General features: G+C 45.5%; 1 protein-coding gene across 2 annotated transcripts in view; it reads right to left on the reverse strand.

The window, feature by feature from the left end:
* Positions 1-1694: 1694 nt before the first annotated feature.
* The window catches only part of FAM172A (family with sequence similarity 172 member A), a 445054-nt gene continuing 421430 nt past the window's right edge, over positions 1695-25318 (reverse strand). Inside the window, exon 11 of one of the 2 annotated variants that reach the window (XM_038765425.1) lies at positions 1695-1919. In XM_038765425.1, the coding sequence (XP_038621353.1) occupies positions 1777-1919 (143 nt within the window). In that variant the 3' untranslated portion in view covers positions 1695-1776. The remainder of the gene's footprint in view (positions 1920-25318) is intronic. The other variant, XM_038765426.1, reaches the window with a different exon arrangement.

Consider the following 25318-nt stretch of genomic DNA (forward strand, 5'->3'; position numbering starts at 1 on the left):
ATTTGCCACCATCAGAACTATATGAGCTAATTAGGTCCCTCGCTTGCCAGCCTCGGTATCGGGCATGAATTGCTGCCCATCACACAGTTGCAATTTAAAAAATTGCTGACATCAGCTCAGTATACAAAAAAAAAACCTTAAAAAAAAAGCCAACAAAAGCTAGCCAAAGCAAAATAAACAAAAAAAATTCCCAAACCCTGAACCTACATCTATGTGGTGGAAAATTTCAAAATTATTTCCGAGTACTTCATCCTATTAAATTTCTGGAGCACTTTCTGAAGTCATCATACAAGGCAGGCACATTATTGTTGCATACACTTTAAGAAAGTGACAAGCCATGAAATGCAGGTCACATGTTTTATAAATGCAATCTTCACTAGGCAAAAAAACAGAAAACAAGACCCTTTTAGGTAATTATAAATGCAACAGTTAGAAACATAGGCATCTTTGAGTCAAAAGTAATCAGGAGGACAGTGACATTATTATTATTTTTGCTGTTCTATTTCACAGTGTTGTCCAGACCCTGGTTATGTTAAAATTACAGAGTAATTGGAATTTTAAGGGGGACTTGTCAAAAGCTAGTGAAAAATCTAAAAATGATGTCCATGGACTGAGAAGGAAACCCTTCTCACTCAGCCTGAGCAGTGTTCTTGGGTCGCTTTTAAGCAGAAGTCAAACGGGATTGTATTGGTGCATTGGCCCTACAGCAGGAAAAAAAAAAACTTCTCGAGGCAGGTTTCAATTTTCTTGGTAAGTGTACAAAATTTTGGTTTCAAAGGACTTCTGGTTTATCTGCCCCAGGAAGACAGGAAATAGATTTCATTAGAATCCACTCAAAAGCTTCCACCACGTTAAAAGTTTAGAAAGTAAAACTTGAGTGAATCAAAATTTTCCAAGCCCGTTATTCCTGTTTTTTTTTTCCTTTTACAGTGCACCAGCTTTGTATGTAGAAATGCTTCATCTAGAACCCCTTCAAAAAAAGAGCTGAGCAGCCTTATAGTGGGGTTTAAAGTTAGTCCGTTCCTATTTGAAATCTAATTTCCACATCAGAGCCGTTTCCTTCTAGTTGTACAGAATCGACACTTCATAGACCATCTTTTCGCCCCGTTCTCTGGTTAGAACTGGAGACCAATTTCCATTTACCCATCCGAATAATACGTCCCGGCGTTTGTGCTCTTCTTAATTTGAATTTGGCTGAGCTTTAAAAAAAGGTCGACTTAGAAAATGCGCACGCACGGAAAGTGGTGGCAGGAGGGAAGGAAAGTGGTGGCAGGAGGGAAGGAAAGGGGGGAGGGTGTTCCTTAAAATTGAAAACGGGATGAACAAATGCGAAGTTTGCCTCCTTCCAGAGAAGAGGGGGGGAGGTGAACCTGGAAGGCGGCAGGGGCAGCGGTAGCAGGGAGGGCAGGGAAGAAGCTGTTAAGCAGGAGCATCTGTCGGGGGGCAGGACCCTGTCCGGGCAATTAGGGCGGCACCGGGGGTCGTCCATGTCAACCTGCATCCGTGCCCTGATGAAATCCGAATTCCGGTCCCCGGGAAGCCCAACCGGCCGGGCCCCGGATTGCTTTGACAGTTGCACTCACATCTAGAAATAATGCAAAACGTTATTTGGATGTCTGCATCCCGACCCCGGGCCCTGGGTGGGTGGGTGGGGATCAATCTAATGAGGGGCTGGGGGCGGGAGAAGAGGAGAAAAGAAGCAAGTGGAGAAGAAGGAGAAAGAAAGGGGTGTGTGTGTGCGTGTGTGTGTGTGTGTGTGTCTGGCGTTGTCTCTTCCTAAAACTCGTCCTGCTTGATTCTGTTGGAGCGCCGCGTTAGGGCCGGTTTCAGCGAGCTGTTCTTGGCTTCTGAGGCTTCCGTGAAGAACCTGAAAATGGACGGGAAACTCTTCCAGGAAGTTAGCTCGTGCCGCTCCGTACCTGGAAAAGACACACAGACAGAGAGGCCGTTGCGGTGGGGTTTCGGGCCGGGGCCGGGCGGGGTCCCCGGGGGCGGCCAGTGCGGGGAGGACGGGGGGACGGGGGGACGGACGGGGGGACGGACGGGGGGGCGGACGGGGGGAGGGGGCGGCGGGCCCGGGCCAGTGAGGACCGAGGGGAGGGGGCTCCGGCCTCAGCAGTGAGGACAGGGGGGAGGGGGCTCCGGTCCCGGGCAGTGAGGACCGAGGGGAGGGGGCTCCGGTCCTGAACAGTGCGGACAGGGGAAGGGGGCTCCGGCCTCAGCAGTGAGGACAGGGGAGAGGGGGCTTCGGTCCCGAGCAGTGAGGACAGAGGGGAGGGGGCTCCATCCTGAGCAGGAGGACAGAGGGGAGGGGGCTCCGGTACTGAGCAGTGAGGACAGAGGGGCGGGGGCTCCGTCCTGAGCAGTGCGGACAGAGGCGGGGGGGCTCCGTCCTGAGCAGTGAGGACGGGGGGGGGGGGGCGGGCTCCGTCCTCAGCAGTGCGGACAGGGGAAGGGGGCTTCGGTCCCGAGCTGTGAGGACCGAGGGGAGGGGGCTCCAGTCCTGAGCAGTGCGGACAGAGGGGAGGGGGCTCCGTCCTCAGCAGTGCGGACAGAGGGGAGGGGGCTCCGGTCCTGAGCAGTGAGGACAGAGGCGGGGGGGCTCCGTCCTGAGCCGTGAGGGCCGGGGGAGGGGGCTCTGGTCCTGAGCAGTAAGGACAGAGGGGAGGGGGCTCCGTCTTGAGCAGTGAGGACAGAGGGGAGGGGGCTCTGGTCCTGAGCAATGAGGACAGAGGGAAGGGGGCTCTGGTCCTGAGCAGTGAGGACAGAGGGGAGGGGGCTCTGGTCCTGAGCAATGAGGACAGAGGGAAGGGGGCTCCGGTCCTGAGCAGTGAGGACAGAGGGGAGGGGGCTCCGTCCTGAGCAGTGCGGACAGAGGGGAGGGGGCTCCGGTCCTGAGCAGTGAGGACAGAGGCGGGGGGGCTCCGTCCTGAGCAGTGAGGGCAGGGGGAGGGGGCTCTGGTCCTGAGCAGTAAGGACAGAGGGGAGGGGGCTCCGTCTTGAGCAGTGAGGACAGAGGGGAGGGGGCTCTGGTCCTGAGCAATGAGGACAGAGGGAAGGGGGCTCTGGTCCTGAGCAGTGAGGACAGAGGGGAGGGGGCTCTGGTCCTGAGCAATGAGGACAGAGGGAAGGGGGCTCCGGTCCTGAGCAGTGAGGACAGAGGGGAGGGGGCTCCGTCCTGAGCAGTGCGGACAGAGGGGAGGGGGCTCCGTCCTCAGCAGTGAGGACGGGGGGGGGGGGGGGCTCCGTCCTGAGCAGTGAGGTCCGAGGGGAGGGGGCTCCGTCCTCAGCAGTGAGGACAGAGGGGAGGGGGCTCCGTCCTCAGCAGTGAGGACGGGGGGGGGGGGGGGGCTCCGTCCTCAGCAGTGAGGACAGAGGGGAGGGGGCTCCATCTTGAGCAGTGAGGACAGAGGGGAGGGGGCTCCGTCCTCAGCAGTGCGGACAGAGGGGAGGGGGCTCCGGTCCCGGGCAGTGAGGACAGAGGGGAGGGGGCTCCGTCTTGAGCAGTGAGGACAGAGGAGAGGGGGCTCCGTCCTCAGCAGTGAGGACAGGGGGGAGGGGGCTCCGGTCCCGGGCAGTGAGGACCGAGGGGAGGGGGCTCCGGTCCCGAGCAGTGAGGACAGAGGGGAGGGGGCTCCGGCCCTGAGCAGTGCGGCTCCTCCCCCTCTCCTCCAGGCCGCCGTCGGGGTCGCGCAGGGCGGGGACGGTCCCTCCCCTCGCCCGGCGGCCGGCCCAGCCCAGCCCAGCCCAGCCCAGCCCAGCCCAGCACAGCACCCTCTGCGTCCCTCCCCTCTCCCCCTCCTTCCGTAATAATGATAATGATGATGGCATTGATTAAGCGCTTACTATGTGCAAAGCACTGTTGTAAGCGCCGAGTGTGCCCTGGTGGCCGCCGTCCTCCTCCCAGGGCCCGGCCGGCGGTGGGCTTGGCGGCTGTTAAGGCTCCGGCTGCGGCTGCTCCGCTTCCCGGCCTCCCTCCTCCGCGCCGCCTTCCTAGTCCTATTCCTATTCCCTCCCCCGCCTTCCCTCTTGCCGTCCTGTTGTCCTTTCCCGTCCTTCGCCCCGCCCCGCGCGGCCCCGCCCTTACAATAATAATCATCAGGGCATTTACTAAGCGCTTACTATGTGCAAAGCACTGTTCTGAACGCTGCGGAGGTTACAAGGTCATCGGGTTGTCCCACGGGGCGCTCACAGTCTTCACCCCCATTTTACAGATGAGGTCACTGAGGCCCAGAGAAGTTAAGCGACGCGCCCAAAGTCACACAGCTGACAATTGGCGGAGCTGGGATTTTTTTTTTAAATGGCATTTATTCAGCGCTTACCATGTGTAAAGCACTGTTCTAAGCGCTGGGGAGGTTACAAGGTCATCGGGTTGTCCCACGGGGTCTCACAGTCTTCATCCCCATTTTACAGATGAGGTCGCTGAGGCCCAGAGAAGTTAAGCGACTCGCCCAAAGTCACACAGCTGACAATTGGCGGAGCTGGGATTTTTTTTTAAATGGCATTTATTGAGCGCTTACTATGTGCAAAGCACTGTCCTAAGCGCTGGGGAGGTTACAAGGTGATCGGGTTGTCCCACGGGGGGCTCACAGTCTTCATCCCCATTTCACAGATGAGGTCACTGAGGCCCAGAGAAGTTAAGCGACTCGCCCAAAGTCACACAGCTGACAATTGGCGGAGCTGGGTTTTTTTTTTTTAAATGGCATTTATTCAGCGCTTACCATGTGCAAAGCACTGTTCTAAGCGCTGGGGAGGTTACAAGGTGATCGGGTTGTCCCACGGGGGGCTCACAGTCTTCATCCCCATTTTACAGATGAGGTCGCTGAGGCCCAGGGAAGTTAAGCAACGCGCCCAAAGTCACACAGCTGACAATTGGCGGAGCTGGGATTTTTTTTTAATTGCATTTATTAAGCGCTTACTATGTGCAGAGCACTGTTCTAAGTGCTGGGGGTAGATACAAGATAATTAGGTTGTCCCACTGGGGGTTCACAGTCTTAATCCCCATTTTGCAGATGAGGTAAATGAGGCACAGAGAAGTTAAGTGACTTGCCCAAAGTCACAAAGCTGACAATTGGCAGAGCCTGGATTTGAACCCATGACCTCTGACTTCAAAGCCCGTGCTCTTTCCACTGAGCCACGCTGCTTCTGAACCCATGACCTCTGAATCCCAAGCCCGGGCTCTTTCCACTGAGCCACGCTGCTTCTCCAGTAATAATGGTATTTGTTAAGCACTTACTATGTGTCGAGCACTGTTCTAAGCGCTGGGATAGATACAAGGTGATCAGGTTGTCCCACGGGGGACTCACAGTCTTCATTTCCATTTTACAGATGAGGGAACTGAGGCACAGAGAAGTGAAGTGACTTGCCCAAAGTCACACAGCTGACAAGTGGCAGAGGTTAGAACCCACGACTTTTGACTCCCAAGTTCGGGCTCTTTCCACTAAACCACGCTGCCCTTAATAATAATGCTGGTATTTGTTAAGCGCTTACTATGTGCCAAGCACTGTTCTAAACGCTGGGGGGATACGAGGTAATCAAGGTTGTCCCACGTGGGGCTCACAGTCTTCATCCCCATTTGACAGATGAGGGAACTGAGGCCCAGGGAAGTGAAGTGACTTACCCAAAGTCACACGGCTGACAGTGATGCAGTCGGGATTAGAACCCATGACCTCTGACTCCCAAGCCCGGGCTCTTTCCACTGAGCCACGCTGCTTCTCAGTAAGCAGTGAGCCCCACCCCATCCGGCCCCTCCCTTAATAATTATGTTGGTATTTGTTAAGCGCTTACTATGTGCAAAGCACTGTTCTAAGCGCTGGGGAGGATACAAGGTCATCAGGTTGTTCCACGTGGGGCTCACAGTCTTCATCCCCATTTTACAGATGAGGGAACTGAGGCTCAGAGAAGTGAAGTGACTTACCCAAAGTCACACAGCTGAGAAGTGGAGGAGCTGGGATTAGAACCCACGACCTCTGACTGCCAAGGCCGGTCTCTTTCCCCTGAGCCACGCTGCTTCTCAGTGTCCCAGGTCACACAACGGAGATGTGACAGAGCTGGGATTTGAACTCAGGTCCTTCTTACCCCCAAGCCCGTGCTCTCTCCACGAGAGAGCCCGTTTACTTATTTTGCTATCTGTCTCCCCCCGTTCTAGTCTGTGAGCCCGCTGTGGGCAGGGGTTGTCTCTCTTTGTTGCTGAATTGTACTTTCCAAGCGCTTAGTACAGTGCTCTGCACATAGTAGAAGCAGCGTGGCTCAGTGGAAAGAGCACGGGTTTTGGAGTCAGAGGTCACGGGTTCAAATCCCACTCCGCCAATTGTCGTCTGTGTGACTTTGGGCAAATCACTTAACTTTTCTGGGCCTCAGTTCCCTCATCTATAAAATGGGGATTAAGACTGTGAGCCCCCCGTGGGACAATCTGATCACCTTGTAACCTCCCCAGCGCTTAGAACAGTGCTTTGCACATAGTAAGCGCTTAACAAATACCATTATTATTATTATTATTGTAACCTCCCCAGCACTTACTATGTATAGTGAGAAGCAGCGTGGCTAATGAGAAGCACTTACTCACTTATATGTTGCCAACTTGTACTTCCCAAGCACTTAGTACAGTGCTCTGCACACAGTAAGCGCTCAATAAATATGATTGAATGAATGAATGAAGCAGCATGGCTCAGTGGAACGAGCATGGGCTTTGAAGTCAGAGGTCATGGGTTCGAGTCCCGACTCTGCCACATGTCTGCTGTGTGACTTCGGGCAAGTCACTTCACTTCTCTTAGTCTCAGTTACCTCATCTGTAAAATGGGGATTAAGACTGAGCCCAACGTGGACAACTTGATCAGCTTGTATCCCCCCAGTGTTTAGAACAATGCTGTGCACATAGTAAGCGCTTAACAAACGCCATCATTATTATTATTAGAAGAGTGCTTTGCACATAGTAAGCGCTTAATAAATGTCATTATTATTATTATTAGTAGTAGTAGTAGTAAGCGCTCAATAAATACGATTGAACGATGAATGAGCAGTGAGCCCGGCCCCCAGTCCCGTCCCTCCCGGTTGTTGTCATCATCATCATCATCAATCGTATTTATTGAGCGCTTACTGTGTGCAGAGCACTGTACTAAGCGCTTGGGAAGTACAAGTTGTCCCGTTCCCCCCACAGCAGCGGCTCCTTCCTTGGGCCCGGGCAGAGTTTCCCCCCCGGCCGCCCCAAATGGCCGGGAGCTGGAGAACCAGCGTGGCTTTAGTGGAAAGAACCCGGGCTTGGGAGTCAGAGGTTGTGAGTTCTAATCCCGACTCCGCCACTTATCAACTGGGTGACTCCGGGCAAGTCACTTCACTTCTCTAGGCCTCAATTCCTTCATCTGTAAAATGGGGATTAAGACTGTGAGCCTCACGTGTGACAACCTGGTTACCTTGTCGCGGGCTTGGGAGTCATAGGTCATGGGTTCTAATACCGACTCCGCCATTTATCAGCTGGGTGACTCTGGGCAAGTCACTTCACTTCTAGCTCCTCAGTTTCCTCCTCTGTAAAATGGGGATTAAGACTGTGAGCTTCACCGTGTGACAACCTGGTTACCCTGTCGCGGGCTTGGGAGTCAGAGGTCATGGGTTCTAATCCCAACTCCGCCACTTATCAGCTGGGTGACTCCGGGCAAGTCACTTCACTTCTAGCTCCTCAGTTTCCTCATCTGTAAAATGGGGATTAAGACTGTGAGCCCCATGTGTGACAACCTGGTTATCTTGTTGCGGGTTTGGGAGTCAGAGATCGTGGGTTCTAATCCCGACTCCGCCACTTATCAGCTGGGTGACTCTGGGCAAGTCACTTCACTTCTAGCTCCTCAGTTTCCTCCTCTGTAAAATGGGGATTAAGACTGTGAGCCCCACGTGTGACAACCTGGTTACCTTGTCACGGGCTTGGGAGTCAGAGGTCGTGGGTTCTAATTCCGACTCCGCCACTTATCAGATGGGTGACTCTGGGCAAGTCACTGCACTTCTAGGTGCCTCAGTTCCCTCATCTGTAAAATGGGGATTAAGACTGTGAGCTTCACGTGCGACAACCTGGTTACCCTGTCACGGGTTTGGGAGTCAGAGGTCATGGGTTCTAATCCCAACTCCGCCACTTATCAGCTGGGTGACTCCGGGCAAGTCACTTCACTTCTAGCTCCTCAGTTTCCTCATCTGTAAAATGGGGATTAAGACTGTGAGCCCCACATGTGACAACCTGGTTATCTTGTCGCGGATTTGGGAGTCAGAGGTCGTGGGTTCTAATCCCGGCTCCACCACATCAACTGGGTTACTCTGGGCAAGTCACTTCACCTCTAGGTGCCTCAATTCCCTCATCTGTAAAATGGGAATTAAGACTGTGAGCCCCACGTACGACAACCTGGTTACGTTGTCATGGGCTTGGGAGTCAGAGGTCGTGGGTTCTAATCCCAACTCCGCCACTTACCTGGGTGACTCTTGGCAAGTCACTTCACTTCTAGGTGCCTCAGTTCCCTCATCTATAAAATGGGCATTAAGACTGTGAGCCTCACGTGCGACAACCTGATTATCTTGTCGTGGGCTTGGGAGTCAGAGGTCATGGGTTCTAATCCCGGTTATGCCATTTATCAGCGGGGTAACTCTGGGCAAGTCACTTCACTTCTAGCTGCCTCAGTTTCCTCATCTGTAAAATGGGGATTGAGACTGGAAGCCCCACGTGGGACAACCTGATCACCTTGTACCTCCCCCGGAGCTTAGAACAGTGCTTGGCACACAGTAAGTGCTTAACAAATACCAAAATTATTTAGAGAAGCAGCGTGGCTCAATGGAAAGAGCACGGGCTTGGGAGTCAGGGGTCATGGGTTCAAATCCCGCCTCCGCCAACTGTCAGCTGTGTGAGTTTGGGCAAGTCACTTAACTTCTCTGGGCCTCAGTTCCCTCATCTGTAAATGGGGATGAAGACTGTGAGCCCCACGTAGGACAAACTGATCACCTTGTATCCTCCCCAACACTTAGAACAGTGCATTGCACATAGTAAGCGCTTAACAAACACCATTATTATTATTATTATTATTACCCCAGAGTTTAGAACAGTGCTTAGCACATAATAAGCGCTTAACAAATACCATCATTATCGTTATTATTCCAGTGTCCTCCTCGCCCGGGAGCAAATCTGGCCTAGTCCTGGAGCCCGGGTGGGGGCAGGGGGGCTTTTCCTCGTGGAAGGTGGGGCACTGTTACTTTCTCTCTGGCCACAACATGAGTGTACGATTTTCCCTATCCGACCCCACTCTGGGAAGGCCAGCGGAGGGGTGTTGAGGTCTCCCCGTGTGAAACCCAGCCCTTTTTTTTAAAAAATGATATCTGTTAAGCGCTTACTATGTGCCAAGTACTGTACTAAGGGCTGGGGGAGCATGGGAACGCGTCTGCCAACTCTCTTGTTTTCTCCCAAACAGTACAATGCTCTGGAAAATAGTAAGCGCTCAATAAATACCATTGATTGATACAGATAAAGAGATTGGGCACAGTCCGTGTCCTGCATGGGGTTCACAGTCTTAATCATCCTTTTTACAGATAAGGTGACTGAGGCACAGAGAAGTTAAGTGATTTGACCAAGATCACACAGCTGACAAGTAGCTGAGGAGGTTTTGGAACCCACGTCCTCTGACTTGGATTTATTATGCTAATTTCCCTGTAACACCTTTGCATTGGCCCAGCGTTGGCTTGGAAAATTTATTTCATTAAAATAAAGTGGACAACATCACCCCTCTAGATAACGTGCTGATGACTTTGCAAGAGTTGAACTATCTTCCTAGGTAACCCGATTATGCAGAGATGCTCTAGAAATCTCCGGATTCAGGGCCTCCGCTTGATACTTTAACATTGTTAATGATAATTCTTCCGTCTGTAATAGTAGGTCATTGCTATGGTTACTCTACAATGGTGCAACACTTTGCTTTCCCCTTCAGCTATTCGCTGAGACCTGGTAACCACATTTGTTGCCTAGCAACAGTTTTGTGACAGTATCACAATCCAGGAGTAACAACAATAACGACGGCTGCGGCCTGCCCGAGAGCACAAAGCTACAGCCTGGGAGATGGGACTTAGCTGTGGGAGTTGGACCCTACGCAAACCGGGACAGGGAGCAAACCCTCTTCTCACACGTGCACACATGAAACACAAGGACTCTACAAAGACGCACGCTCCTCCCTACGTCCCCCTTCTCCCTCACTCACCCCTGCAAGAGCCCTGCTCATCTCCAGTGAGCCTGAATTTAACTCCCATCCCTTCTACACTCTGACAGCCACAGCTCACCAAATAATCACCATCTTCTAAGCCCCCATCCCAATGAAACTAGGCTCAGGACTGCTTTCCCTGTTACCTTTTCCAGCAGCACTCTTGCATTAACCCCCATTTATTCCGCCACCACAACCACACAGACATCTCTCCACGACTCCTAAACTGCCTACCATCCTTAAACAAGAAGTACCTCCCCTTCATTTCCACACTCTTCCCCAGAGCCAGCAAACTCCCTCTTCACCCCCCTCCCCTACTGTTCACCGGTCTCTAGCTCTGCATTTACATAGGTCCTCTCACACTGAGCTCTGATCAGACCAGTGAGCCATTTATTGTTTTCTATGGCCTTGTTTCAGAGGAAGTTTTGTCTTAATACCAGTTTCTCGTTGCCCTTACTGTATTAAGATATTTTACAATGAATTCTATTCATTCCTTTTCTTGAAAGGCTATTCTCCAAAAGCATTCAGCCAGGAAAAACACCCAATATGTAAAAGAAAATAGGTGTTAATTATCTTTTTACTTTCTCACTGCTCCCTCTCCCAGTCACATTTGGCATTTCCTCCATAGTGATCACACTTCCACCCACTGGTGTTATTGAGACGATGATCAATTTGTAAGCTTTCTTCGAGCAATCCTCTTCCACCCCCTCCCCTTGAAAACCAATTCAAGCTATGAATCTAGAGGGACCTAACAAGTCAATGGTCTAAAGCAATTTTAACTCCCTCTCCTTTCTCTTTCCTGGTGACAGTCTTTCTGAAGGATGAACAATTTCCCTGGTGATAAAATCACTACAAAGGCTGTTTAGTCTGAGGTTATGACGACTCTCTGCTTGATTAGTACTGAGCAGAAAAGCCCCCTTAGATAACCGAGGGTCTGTTCCAGTCCTCTGCATTTATTTTTGTAATTTAATTCCATAAGGAATAAGCATTTGTATTTATGTAAGAAGGATGGAGAACTGCTAGGAGAGGGGAAAAAAATCAAGTGGGTTAGAAGTGACCCTGAATTACACACAGGAGGATTCTCATAAAATAAATGACAATTTAGGGGCATACAAAATAATGTTTTGGACAAAAGTTTTAGAAGTAGTTTCTTAGTACTGTATCAAATTAGTATGAGGAAATTGGGTAATTAGGAAATTGGCTATCTAATTATCAGGGCTGTGTATGCATTTTCATGAATATGCATTTTAGAGACTACTTTTAAAAGATCTGATCAGATTCAGTAAAAAAAAATTGCAAATGAGTAGGATAACAGACTAGAGAAATGAAAGGCCTTCGAAAATGATGTTCAAAAACCCAAGACAAAGGTTACCCTGTACCAGCTACTGGATAGAAACCAGTTCACGACAATTTCCTAAACTCTCTAGGGGATTCTGACAACTCTATTTTCAGGGACAATAGCTTCCCAGCTTTGTTATAGAGTTATCAATTCTTCAATTGGGTGGAACTTTTTATAATCCAGAAAGCATTTTGCTCAAGACAGCTAAATCTACACTTAAGCAATAACAAACCATGATGGAAGGTCCCAAGGAGCCTGGTCCATCAACATTTACCATGAGCTTCTTGAACCACAGAGACAGCATGACTGCATGATCAGGATATTGGACAGCTAATTAGAAGCCCAGGAATTCTTGGGCTTGCTCTAACCCCGCCCTACTCAGGGTTACCAAGAGTTCCTTTCTTGAAAGCCTGTGATACATCTCCAGATTCCTCACTTCACTCCTCTGTATTTTAGTGAAAGAAGAGAAAAAGGGAGAATCTCTTCAGGAGGTCCTTCGCAAAAATACAGAGCAGGTATCTGAGTTTCCCTTTTCACTCTCTTCGTGGCCCCCATTCCCACATCTTTAGTTGGAATCCCCTAGATTACCACTTAGAAAAATCTGACAGGGAGCACACTCTACAAGAAAGTCACTTTTTTGGATCTGACTCTGCAGTGTCCAGTTCCATCATTAGCCCAAGCCGTTGGCTTACCCAGTGGCTATTGGGTTTTAAGGTGGTGGATCTAAAAGTGCCCCATAACTGAAGAAAAACAAAATACCTTTAAAAATAGAAATTAAAATACTGGGATAAAGTATTTGGTGAACAAAAAAATATTTTGAGCACTTTGAGAAACAAACCTATGCTCCAAAATGAACATCCTCACTGCCGGTAGCTTTCCTGGACTCCTTTTGGAACAAAGGGCTTGGGTAAGAATTGATGTTAACTATGACAACGACACACAATTAAAGGATTGGTCCAGCAGCATCCACTCTGAACATTAAGAAGCAGCGTCGCTCATTGGAAAGAGCCCAGGCTTTGAAGTCAGGGGTCATGGGTTCAAATCCCGGCTCCACCAACTGTCAGCTGTGTGACTTTGGGCAAGTCATTTAACTTGCCTGTGCCTCAGTTACCTCATTTGTAAAATGGGGATTAAAATTTTGAGTCCCCAGTGGGACAACCTGATCACCTTGCAACCTCCCCAGTGCTTAGAACACATAGTACATAGTTAAGTAGCACACAGTAAGCACTTAACAAATACCATTATTATTATTATTATTATTATTAAGAAACACTGCCTAGGCTGCTTGAAACTTGCTGGAAGAAATTCCACAATGGCAAAAATCAAAACGGAGGAGAATGACTTGGTATGGACCAAGGGGTATTGAATATGATTTTACATTGTTATTAGGGTGAATAAACTAGGGAGAGAACTGGCCCGTTAATATAAAAAGGAGAAGGAACCAATGAGATTTACCAAATGGCTAAGCTATTGATCTTTAACGAGGAAAAGGTATATGGCAATTAGGAAGTAATGAAGGTAGTGTCAATATAACTGCTGATAAAAACAGGTAGGGGAATTCTTAGAAAATTTAATATATAAAAATCAACAGTTCTGTGTGATGTGTAGTATTAAGCCTCAAGGGAATTAGCTAATGAACTTACTAGATCACTGGCAATTATTTTTACAAAATTATGGAGGATCTGACAGTATCACAGAACTGAAGAGTAACAAAATACCTTTCAAAACATAAATTAAAATACTGGAACAAAATGTCTGCTGAGAAAGCAGATTTGAAACACATAGAGAAAGAAACCTATGGTCGACAATATACATGCAATTTCAAAGACAAAAAACACTGTCAAAAAACCAAAATAATTATTTTCAGTGACAATATCATATAATTTCTTTCCTTTACTTGATTACTTTATTTGTTGACCAAAGAGACTGGGTATCAACAATGCCTTAGACTTAGAAGTCTAAGGCACAGTCTAACAATGCCTTAGAAGACAGTGGCCAAGCATTCAGTTGAGAGAGATGCCAATATCACAGCACATTTTCAACATGCGTTCTCTCAGTAGCAAAGCAGAGCCCGGCTGACAAAATGAGCTATCTGGGTGGCCATAACGGGTCCTCCTAAACTTGAGGCATTTTGGTAGCATCTCAAGACATCCACTGAGGTATAGGCAAGCGCTTAGTACAGTGCTCTGCACATAGTAAGTGCTCAATAAATACGATTGATGATGATGATCTGGAGAATCTGGTGGCAACTCTACAGGGTCTTGGGCTGGGAAGCCCCTTGTGAAGCTAGGATAGACCTGCCAATGTCTCCGTTCCTCATTTGAGGTTTCAGTGATTTAGGCCAGGGATATGGGTGACATCCTGGAGAAGTACAGATGGAACCAGACTTAACGATAACATTCTAGGAGTCCACAGCAATACTAGAATTGCCCCAACTCCATGAAGAATACCTGACCTGGATGCTGTCCTTACCTGGCCTGGATCCCCTAGTGGATCTCTAGCCTGAAACTTGTTTCCCAAGACACTCCTGGGTCAATGTGAACCCCCTATCCTGACTACTCCATTTTGAAGTATCCCAATACTGTTAGTAGGTGCGAGAGGGCTGAGTGTGATGGAGCTGTGGAGACATGACATTTTGCCGCACTTCTCAGTGGGCATAAATGATACAATAATCAACTCTGTTAGGGGCTGATTAGACTTTTGGTGAATTATCCCAGTCTCCTTCTCTTCAATCAATCAATCAATCAATCGTATTTATTGAGCGCTTACTGTGTGCAGAGCACTGTACTGTACTCTTCACTGTCCTTACCTCCCAATTCTTCATTTCTCAAGGCAGTGAAACTCAAATTGGTTGATTTTATTATGCGTTAGCCACTTTAGCAAAAGGTTTGCTGGAAGTGGAAGTTGATATTTACGATTAACCAGTGATTCTTGGATTAACACATATTTTACTTATACCTCGCTACTCTTCTACTACAATTCAGGCGGCATATTTCACTTCTCTAAATGCTAACCTTCTCACTGTACCCCGATCTCGTCTACCTCGCCACCGACTCCTCGTCCGTATCTTGCCTCTGGCCTGGAACACCCTCCCTCTTCAAATCCAACAATTACTCTCCCCTACTTCAAAGCCTTCTTGAAGGCACATCTCCTCCAAGAGGCCATCCCTGACTAAGCCCCCCTTTCCTCTTCTCCCACTCCCTTCTGTGTCACCTTGACTTGCTCCCTGTGTTCATCCCCACTCCCAAACCCACATTACTTATGTACATACCTGCAATTTACTTATTTATATTAATGTCTGTCTCCCCCTCTAGACTGTAAGCTCATTGTAGGCAGGGAATCTATTGTTATTAGACTGTGAGCCCACTGTTGGGTAGGGACTGTCTCTATGTGTTGCCAATTTGTACTTCCCAAGCGCTTAGTACAGTGCTCTGCACATAGTAAGCGCTCAATAAATACGATTGATTGATTGATTGATTGATTGTTACTTTGTACTCTCCCAAGTGCTTAGTATAGTGCTCTGCACACAGTATGCGTTCAATAAATAAATAAATATTATAAGCAATAAGTACATGTTAGGGGATAGCAAGGCACAAGGGAATTTTGGGTTTTTTTAGTAGGGGAAGGTGGGACAGGAAAAATTTATCATCTCTCTTCCAGTTTGTCTAAAGAGTTACAATACACAGAAGAAGTAAGTTTTCAATAGCTGACTTAAGGAAGGGTGAAAGAGGGTTTGTCGGATTGGAATAAATTGAGGGCAGAGGAGAGTTGATGGCAATTCAGGTAAAGGGCAGTCTAGAAAAAGGCTAGGATGAGGGAGTGTGACCCATTGACCACATTTACCGAGAAGGAAGTGACAAACAGAGAGTGGTAATAGGGTGGAAGGTCATGAAGAGAAGAAGATCTTCCACATGATGTGAGGCACAATGGGAAACCACCACAGGGTGCTAAATATGAGAGTGACCTAGTCAAGACAATGGAAGGAGAAGACAGAGTCTTCATCTGATGAAGTTGGCATCAGAAAAGATTGGCTGGGGGGAGTGGTGCTGGAGATGAGGCATCCATTGAGAAGCAGGGGGAAGAAGACCACAGCCTGAAACTGAAACTGTGACTATAGAGATGAAGAGAAAGGGGTGCATTTTAGAGGATAGACTGCAAGACAAGATAAAAAGACTAACAGTTTCTTACCATCTGGTTTGTTTTGCGCCTTCTTGATATCCAGACACATGCTAATCTGTGTGGACCCTACAGCACTTGGGTACATATCTTTAAATTATATCTTATAAATTACTTATTTATTCATATTAATGCCTGTCTCCCTCTCGAGACTAAGCTCGCTAAGGACAGGGACCGTGCCTGCTAATTCTGTTTTGCTGTATTCTCCCAAGTGCTTAGTTCAGCGCTTAGCACATAGTAAGTGCTCAATAAATACCATTGATTGGTCAACTGATCCGCTGTTTGGATCACTTGCCAAAATACATGGGCCATGTCTGGGAAAAATCTCATGCCCATTTAAAAACAAATTCAAATACGGCTGCTTTTTAATAATAAAAGCAGGTGGGCTATATTTGGGATGTTACTTGGGATTAGTTCATTGCTATTCAATTCGGCGTGGGCAGATATGGTATTAAAATTGCGGCATGGCTTTCCAATTGACAGCTGCTGGAGGGAATACCAGTGGCTGTGCCTTGCTGTTTTTGTCCTACTGACATCTTTCTGGCACTCTGAGAACTGGTCAGAGTCCCACTGAGAACAGAGTCCCGAAAACAAACACCTGCATGGAGAGTGTGGCGCTGGCAGGATCCTAACACTGTAGCCATGTACGCCAGTAAGGTAGCAGCATGGCCCAGGGAAAAGAGTACAGGTCTAGACCTGCCATTTTTTTTTTTAAGTTATTTGTTAAGTGCTTACTATGTGCCAGGCACTGTACTAAGTGCTGGGGTAGATACAAGCTACTCAGGTTGGTCACAGTCCGCGTCCCACATGGGGCTCACGGTCTTAATCCCCATTTTTACATTTTGAGAAGCAGCGTGGCTCAGTGGAAAGAGCCCGGGCTTTGGAGTCAGGGGTCATGGGTTCAAATCCCGGCTCCGCCAATTGTCAGCTGTGTGACTTTGGGCAAGTCACTTAACTTTTCTGGGCCTCGGTTACCTCAACTGTAAAATGGGGATTAAGACTGTGAGCCCCCTGTGGGACAACCAGATCACCTTGTAACCTTCCCAGCACTTAGAACAGTGCCTTGCACATAGTAAGCGCTTAATAAATGCCATCATTATTATTATTATTTTACAGATGAGGCAAATGAGGCACAGAGCAGTGAAGTGACTTGCTCAGGGTCACACAGCAGATAAGTGGCAGAGCTGGGATTAGCATCCAGGTCCTTCTGACTCTCAGGCCTGTGCACTGGGCCCCACTGCTTCTCACTTGTCCGCTGAGTGACCACAGGCAAGTCACTTAACATCTTTTTGTTTTAGTTCCCCCATCAGTACAATGGGGATGTAAATACCTGATCTCCCCCTGAGACTGTGAGCTCCACGTCGGACAGGGACTGTGTGCAACTTGTTCAGCTTGGCTCTGCCCCAGATCTAAATACAGGACTTGGCACATAGTGAGCACTTAACAAATACCATAATTGTTGTTATTACTATTATCATGATTAGTGTCTTTCCAGGTACCCTGATGGTGGCCTGGAGTCAGACAACTCGCATTGCGGCAATGCTCATCACATCATATCTTTGCTGGTTGGGGTATGTGGGGAGAAAGGATAACAGCAGGAAATCATGAACTAAAACAGGGAAATCATAAAAATACATCTCAATGATGTGGCTTGCCTGAAGACAACTGGGAACAGGAGACCTCAGCTTGGCATGCAGGAATCCAGATAGGAATAATTGTCTTCTTCGTCATCACCATCAATGGTAATTTTTTAGGGCTTAGAGTGTGCAGAGCACTGTACTAAGCGCTTGGGACAGTGCAAGATTACAAAGTTGGTAGGCACATTCCTTGCCTATAATGAGCTTACAGTCTAGAGGGGGGCAGATATTAGGTGTCTTGAGTCAGAGACTCCGGAAGATCATGACACCAAGAGGAAGAATCATCTTGGGAAATTCGCTAGTTTCTTTTACAAATAAATCTGTTGTTGGAGATGTAATTAAATGTAATTAGACATATATTCCTTTTTTCTGAAAACCAGGACATCAGGAACCAGTTCTAAATTGTGTTCATTTCTTTTTTCTCTGGGCAACCAGAGGAGCGAGGAAAAGGGAGGGAATTAGAGTTCCCCAGCATTCGGGTCCCCCAAACTAGAAATCTTTGACTGTTTAAACATTAGCAAGTACAAGGCAGTGCGCATAGGGCAAATCATCTATATGACAATTGTGACATGATGGGTTTGGAATTCTCAGTCTTGAGTAAGGAAAGAGATCTTGGAGTCAGTCTTTGTTCATCAGCGGCATCCAAAAAGGCAAACTAGATTTTATCAAGAAAGGGACAAAAAAACAAAACAAAACACAGGCATAGTTTTCCCACAATATGAAACTCTGACACACTAGCATGTATAGCTCTGGACGTTCATTTTAAGAAGAATGTTTCAGAGAAGGGCAACCAAGATGATCAGAGGAATGGAGAAATGGCTAGAGAGAAAGGATTAGAACTTTTCCCGCCTGAAAAGGTGGAGGCTGAGAAAGGACATCACTGACAGACACAAATCAAAAATGGTGTAGCTAGGGTGAACATCGAATTCCAAAACAATACAGACACTTGTTGAAATTTGAAGGTGATAGCTTGGAAACCAAAGGAGATTCGTGCTTAACTAGCAGGCATTCATAATAATAATAATAACAATAATTATGGTATTTGCTAAGGGCTTTCTATATGCTGGCACTGTTCCAAGTGTTGGGGTAGATATAAGATAATCGGGTGGGACACTGTCCCTATCCCACATGGGGCTCACAATCTCAATCCCAATTTGACAGATGAGGGAAGTGAGGCACAGAGAAGTGAAATAACTTGCCTAAGGTCACCCAGAGGACAAGTGGCAAAACCGAGATTAGCACCTACGTCCTTCTGACTCAGAGGCCCATGCTCTAACCACTTGGATGTACTGCTTCTCTATTAGCACCTGGAATATATACATGTTCAAGAGAACTTGGATAAATTGATGGATAAGTGGTTCATAATGAGTTTCTTGAGGGAGAGTTATGGGTGTAAGGGGAGAAGTCAGGGATGTAAGATGGCATCCCTAAATATTAGGAGGGCAATCACTACATTGGTCCTCCCCCTAGTCTGTTGTCACTGTGGAAGACAGAATGTTAGGATGAAGAGATCTTGATTACTGGTAATAACACTGTAAGTTTTTATAAGGCACATAAACCAAAAATGTACTGAGAATGTTCCAGTCTCGAGGCGAACTACTAACCAAAGTGAGCCAGAGCAACTGGGGTAAAATCAAGGGAAGCCAATCAGTTCAGCTCTAATTTTTGTATATTTTTTTCTAAGGTTATCTGGGACATTTTGGACTGGACTGGCTAAATGGGAGGTATGGACAACTTAAGCATGATACATAATTTGACTATCAAAAAAGGATCATTAAAACTTCATTAATCTTCATTTCTGGAGATTTAAGGGGTTGTAGACCAAGACCAAGTGGCTTCATTTAGCTCCAATTCGAATTCTGTGAAAGCCAGTAATCCTGTTTTGTTTTATTTTTAAATGGTATTTAAGAACCTACTATGTGCCAGGCACCGTTCTAGGCGTTGGGGTAGATACAAAGTAATCGTGTGTGACACGGTTCATGTCCCACACGAGGCTCAAGGTCTTAATCCCTATTTTACAGATGAGGTGGTTGAAGCAGAGAGAAGTTAAGTGACTCGTCCAAGGTCACACGGCAGACAAGTGGTGGATCCGGGATTAGAACCCAGGTTTTTCTAACGTCCAGGCCCATCCTTTAACTATTAAGCCACGCTACTTTTCTGACTCTTGAAGGTAGGAATCTGAATGATAGCTCACATTCCGTGGATCAGTGGAAAGAGCATGGGCTTGAGCATGAGCATGAGTCAGAGGTCATGGGTTCAAATCCTGGCCCCGTCAATTGTCAGCTGTGTGACTTTGGGCAAGTCACTTAACTTCTCTGTGCCTCAATTACCTCATCTGTAAAATGGGGATGAAGACTGTGAGCCCCCTGTGGGACAACCTGATCATCTTGTAACCTCCCCAGCTCTTAGAACAGTGCTTAATAACACTTAGAACAGTAAGCGCTTAATAAATGCCATTCTTCTTCTTCTTCTTCTTCTTCTTCTTCTTCTTCTTCTTCTTCTTATTATTATTATTATTGGTTGTTGGTGAAGAGTCACCGTTTGCAACTAAACTGGGCATTTTCTTTAAGGAGCAACCAGTGCTTAGCAGTTACCTCTTGATTTTATCTTTAAACAGTGGATCTAGAGCTATGGACTGTTGGATGGCCACAGGAGTGGCAGACAGACTAACCCGGAGTAGTGGCTTTCAGAACTAGGGTGGTTCTTTTTGGGCAAGGCTATTAGAAAGAACAAGAAGTTACAGAAGCTCTGCAAATAGTGGCTGCATAGGGCAATCAAAGGTCACTGTTGATTTGTAGGGAATAGGGAAGGGCTTGCTAGCATTTGGTCCTTTCAGTTACATCTGCAGTGATAGGTCATTGTTAGCAGTGCCACCTTGGAGTAGGCAGGACAAGACATAAATTTATCTTTCCAATTTTATTGTGAGATTAGGTAAGGGAGAGTTTTATTTCTCCATTTTCATTGTATATTGTAAATTTCATGTGATCAGAGTGCTGGGAAATGCCACTCAAACTACTGAGACAATGAACATTAATGTGGCAAAGCCTTATTTAGGGTAATCTGAAGAGGCTAGAAATAATGGGATGTAGTGGAATGATCTTGGCTGAATGCCAAAAAAAAAACATGTCAGAGAGATTGACTGGACTGGGGAAAAGTCTCCCAGGAGAAGAGGTGAGTGAAGTAAATCTATGAATGCCACAGGCATTAGGCAAAAGACCTTCAAATCACTCCCAATCAGACAGAAGAATAACTTTATTTTTACAAGATGAATTACAGTGTTGTAGTCACACTTGAAAAAGTGACAGGCCAAAAGAGAATCCACTCCTAACAAGTGAAGTAACAGTCCATAAAAATGATAATGATGGCACACCACCTGAGGTAAGGTTGACAATACAGGGGGAAGCTAAGGTTGCTGTGGTTTTTAATAGAAATGATTTAACACACCCGTATGAATCTGTGTTCATCCAACACAACACAAAACAATTTCATGGAGCTAAAAAACAGTGACAAAATAGTGATATAAATGATTGGCAAACAGCCATTTCTAAAGTAACAATTTTTACATTAACATTATTATTGATCATGATAATTTAAATAAAAATTAAAATAATAATAATAATGGCATTTACTAAGCACTTACTTCGTGCCAAGCACTGTTCTAAGCACTGGGGTAGATACAAGGTAATCAAGTTATCCCACGTGGGGCTCACAGTCTTAATCCCCATTTTATAGATGAAGTCACGGAGGCACAGAGAAGTTAGGCGATTTGCCCAAGGTCACACAACAGGCAAGTGCTCTGCATATAGTAAGCGCTCAATAAATACGATTGAATGAATGAATGAAAGTGGCAGAGCCAGGGTTAGAACCCAGATCCTCTAACTCCCAAGCCTGTGCTCTTTCCACTAAGCCACGCTGATTTAGAGTACTCAGCTACTGTTTCCCAAAGATACACCTGAAAATCTAATTTTGTAGGTTCCTTTCATTATCTATAAAGAATTTGCAATCTCTCATCTGACCCTCTGTTTCCTTAGCCTATTCTCTGGCATCTTAAACCAAATTCCTCATCTGTATTGTATCTAAAGTGCCCTTGCTGATTCATTGCTTTCTTAGTAGTTGTTTATAGGGCAGTGATCTATCTTATAGGACTGCCTCTCCCACAGTGCCAAAGCAACGGCTTTAGCACTGTGCTTGCCTTGCGTCTCGAAAGATGAATATTTTAAGACGCTCCTAAGAATGGGAACGCACAATTCACCTTCCACCAAATGGGTCACATGGTCAATGCTTTTAAACCTGGATGACCAATTGGAAGAGCACTTCTAAACTTCCAAGAATGATGGGTATCCATCCCAAATAATCTGTTTCAAATTAGTTTAAGACTAAAATTGAGAGACTTTGAGGGTTGTTCTTGGATTTTGATGTGTCTTGAAATTCTCAGTAATAGCAATTGGTTTCACTAAGATCTCTGTTCTCTCTCTTAGAACAGTGCTTGACCAGTAGAAAATGCTTAAAAATTACCATTAAAAATAAGTATTGATTTAAGTTTTATGTTCATTCAAGTTAGACAACTAAATTTACTCAATGAAAAAAATATACTCTTCAACTTTCATATTAAATACAATAGAGCTAGTTTGGCTCTGGCTGGTTATACTATTGAAGTGAGATTCTCAAATGCTTTTTTTTTCTCTTGGAATTTTATGAAAGAAAATTTAGATTGTAAGTCTTCTGTAGTAGCAAATCCAGTTACTGTGATCTGTCTTAGATTTAAGTTATTCTATGAAATCAAAGTTTCCTAAAAGTGATTTCCTAAGGATGAAATTATGACTCTTTTAAAATTCTGAATGACTTACTGGTAGTTCAGGGTAGTTAGGAGAAATCACAATATAAAATTAACAGACTTGTGAAGATGAGTCACAATCTTCTTAACTGGTTCAAGTTTCTTAACTTGAAAGGGGATTTTGTCAAAACTTAGACCCTGGGGCTTATGTAGGCAGGATGTTCAATCAATCAATCAATCAATTGTATTTATTGAGCACTTACTGTGTGTAGATCACTGTATTAAGCACTCGGGAGAGTAGAGTGTAACATTAGAACAGACACATTCCTTGCTCACAATAAGCTTACAGTCTAATGCAAGGGAATGGTCCTGTGGCCAGTTGGGTCTGGTCAGGGTGCAGTGAGCTGGGGGATTTATCCCAAAACTTCCCGACTGTGTTACTTGTCCTGTGTCAGGCTGGGAACATTTACAAGGTCAAATCCTTCCCATCAGAACTGTACCTGAGAAAAGGGGACACTCGGATTACTTCAACTTTGCAATTTGCTCTAGAATAGCTCTAGTTAGCATGTCCTTAAATTGTACATGTAATTCCTTAGTACTATTCTTCCCAAGAGGATGGGAAGCTTTTTTGGGGGGAGGGGGGGGGAGGAGTGGGGCATTGTGGGATCAACGACTGGATAGGAAAGAAATCTAATTGCATCACCATCCTCCTTAATGCAAAAGGGTGGTCTTCCTGGAGGTAGTGAGCTTCTGCACAGGAGAACAACCCTCTGTCTAGAAAAGAGATATATTTACTTTATTTAAAAAAGTATCCAAGTCAGACTTTTAATTTTTCCTTAGGCAGAAGTATATGAGGTGAAAGCGACAGTAGTTAGGCAGTGGACACTTGAATAACAAACTTCTTGTTTGACCACAGAGTAGTCCTATAAGACTGTAAATTCCTTGGGGCAAGGAAAAAGTGTTATCAACTCTGTTATACTGTACTCCCCCAAATGCTTAGTACAATTCTCTGCACACAGTAAGTGCTCAATAAATGATTAATTGATTGATATAGTACTGAGCATTAACTCAACTTGGATTGTCCCCAAACTATCAACAAACGTTTATCTTTCACCATGTCAAAGGTAATCAGGGTGGCTACCTTTTTGGCTGGATTCCCCACCGAGGCAAACTTGGATAGTTTGGGGACAGAGAAGCAGAAAGAGAAATTTCCTCAATCTACTCATTTTTAACCTCTTCTTCTCCTTTTCCCTTTGTTCCAACCCTGCCTTGTTTTTTTTTTTAAATGCTATTTGTGAAGCACTTACTCTGTGCCAGGCACTGCACTAAGTACTGGGGTAGATACAAGCTAATCAGGTTGAACACAGTCTGTGTCCCACAGGGGCTCACGGTCATAATCCCCATTTTACGATGAGGAAACTGAGGATCACAGAGGTTAAGTGACTTGCCCAAGGTCACACAGAAGGCAGATCTGGGATTATAACCCAGGTCCTTCTGACTCTTAGGCTCGTGGTTTATCCACTAGGCCATGCTGCTTCTGAATTGGTTAGGTTTCGCTAATGTCATTAGATGAGGTGGTCCCTCTGAGTGACTAAAGGGAATAACTAGACTTAGCTTCATGGCTAAGTTTGCCTCTTTGTCTACCACTTCTGGCCAAAAGTCCTACTTTTCCCTTCTGCTCTGTGCAGTCTCAGACCTTTGTTCATATCATCTTCTTAGATCATTTCTGTAATGGCTAAAATGTACTTGATAGCTGAAATAATGATATTTATAATATTTTCAATGGATAGGCTTAATTTTGAAATTCAGTGTCTCATAGGTTTAAAAATTTTACCTTTCTTATTTACCCGTGTCTGAGTAAATCACAAGGAAACTGCAATTTTCAAATTCAAACTAGCTCTACAATTAACCTCAAAATACACACCCTTTAAAGTTGATGTAACCAACAGAACTACAGTATTAATTAATAAATGCACTCTCTCTAAAAAAATTCCTGCCTCTTTTAGGGTCTCTGATGAGACTTTTTAAGCACTGAAGTTTTTAGGTCCCAGAGCAAGATTCCACAAGTTAAAAATCCCTAGAAATGTTGACAGATGCTTAATTATAGTGTCACATATGGTGACAAGCATATACAATTTCAGTGGAGATATTTTTACAAGATATTCTCTCATATTCAAAACTCTGCTTTGGAATTGTAGAAAATTACATAGTTATGTCGTACGTAACAATAAAATCCCTTTGTGTTCAAACCAACTTTTTTCTATTTCTTATGCTGCTATAAATAATTCATTCTGGGAGATTAATATTTGCAAGCAAGTGAAAAATAAGGTAGTTTCCCCCTTCTCACATGCCACTGCTTATAGATTCCTTTTTGTAATTACTAATGTCATCTGCTTGATATAGTTCATAATCAAACATAAGCAAATGGATCAAAATAATTGAAAAATAAAAAGAACCTTTTCTAGGGATATAAACACAATATTTTTAAAACTTAAAAAGTCATATTTTACCTTCACCAACTTCTAGGTTTTTTAACTTTCTTCTTTTATTTATTTATTTATTTTTTTGAGTGCTGGGTGAAGAGCAACTAAGGTCTAGACCAGCAACTTTAACTTTCCATATTTAAAAGCCTGGATATATGATGCAAATCATCTCAATAATGCTTCACTCCACAATTTCATCAACTGTTGTTCAGATCAATTATTTTGATGACACACTTTACCACCAAATGAGACTCTAATTGGACTCAACCTCAGTAGTGGAACACGGATCAGGATGAACTGCCTGCAATCTGGATATGTACATTCATAGCAATACTTTACATAATGAATAGCCTCTTGGGTGAGTGTGACATTCCACAACCAATGCAGATGCAAGTTGCAATGTATAAAAATGCCCAGATGGGAACTAAAGACATCTATATACTGAGTACCAGCACCAGTCAATGGTTTACCACTTTGGAAGGTGATAATTAGTCCCATGCCCAAAAGGAAACTGTGGAGGGAGTTAGGATTTTGCTTATTACTGAGTTGACTGTGAAGCAAAAATATCAATTTTGCTTTTAAAAAATGAAACCACAGTTTCCAATAAGACACAATTCATGAGCTGTTTATTGAATTGGAAGCAAAGATCTTTCAGATATTCATTTGTTCATCTAATGGTTATCCCGATACCAGAA

Source organism: Tachyglossus aculeatus, chromosome 23, assembly GCF_015852505.1.
Source record: "Tachyglossus aculeatus isolate mTacAcu1 chromosome 23, mTacAcu1.pri, whole genome shotgun sequence".
Taxonomy (NCBI): Eukaryota; Metazoa; Chordata; class Mammalia; order Monotremata; family Tachyglossidae; genus Tachyglossus; species Tachyglossus aculeatus.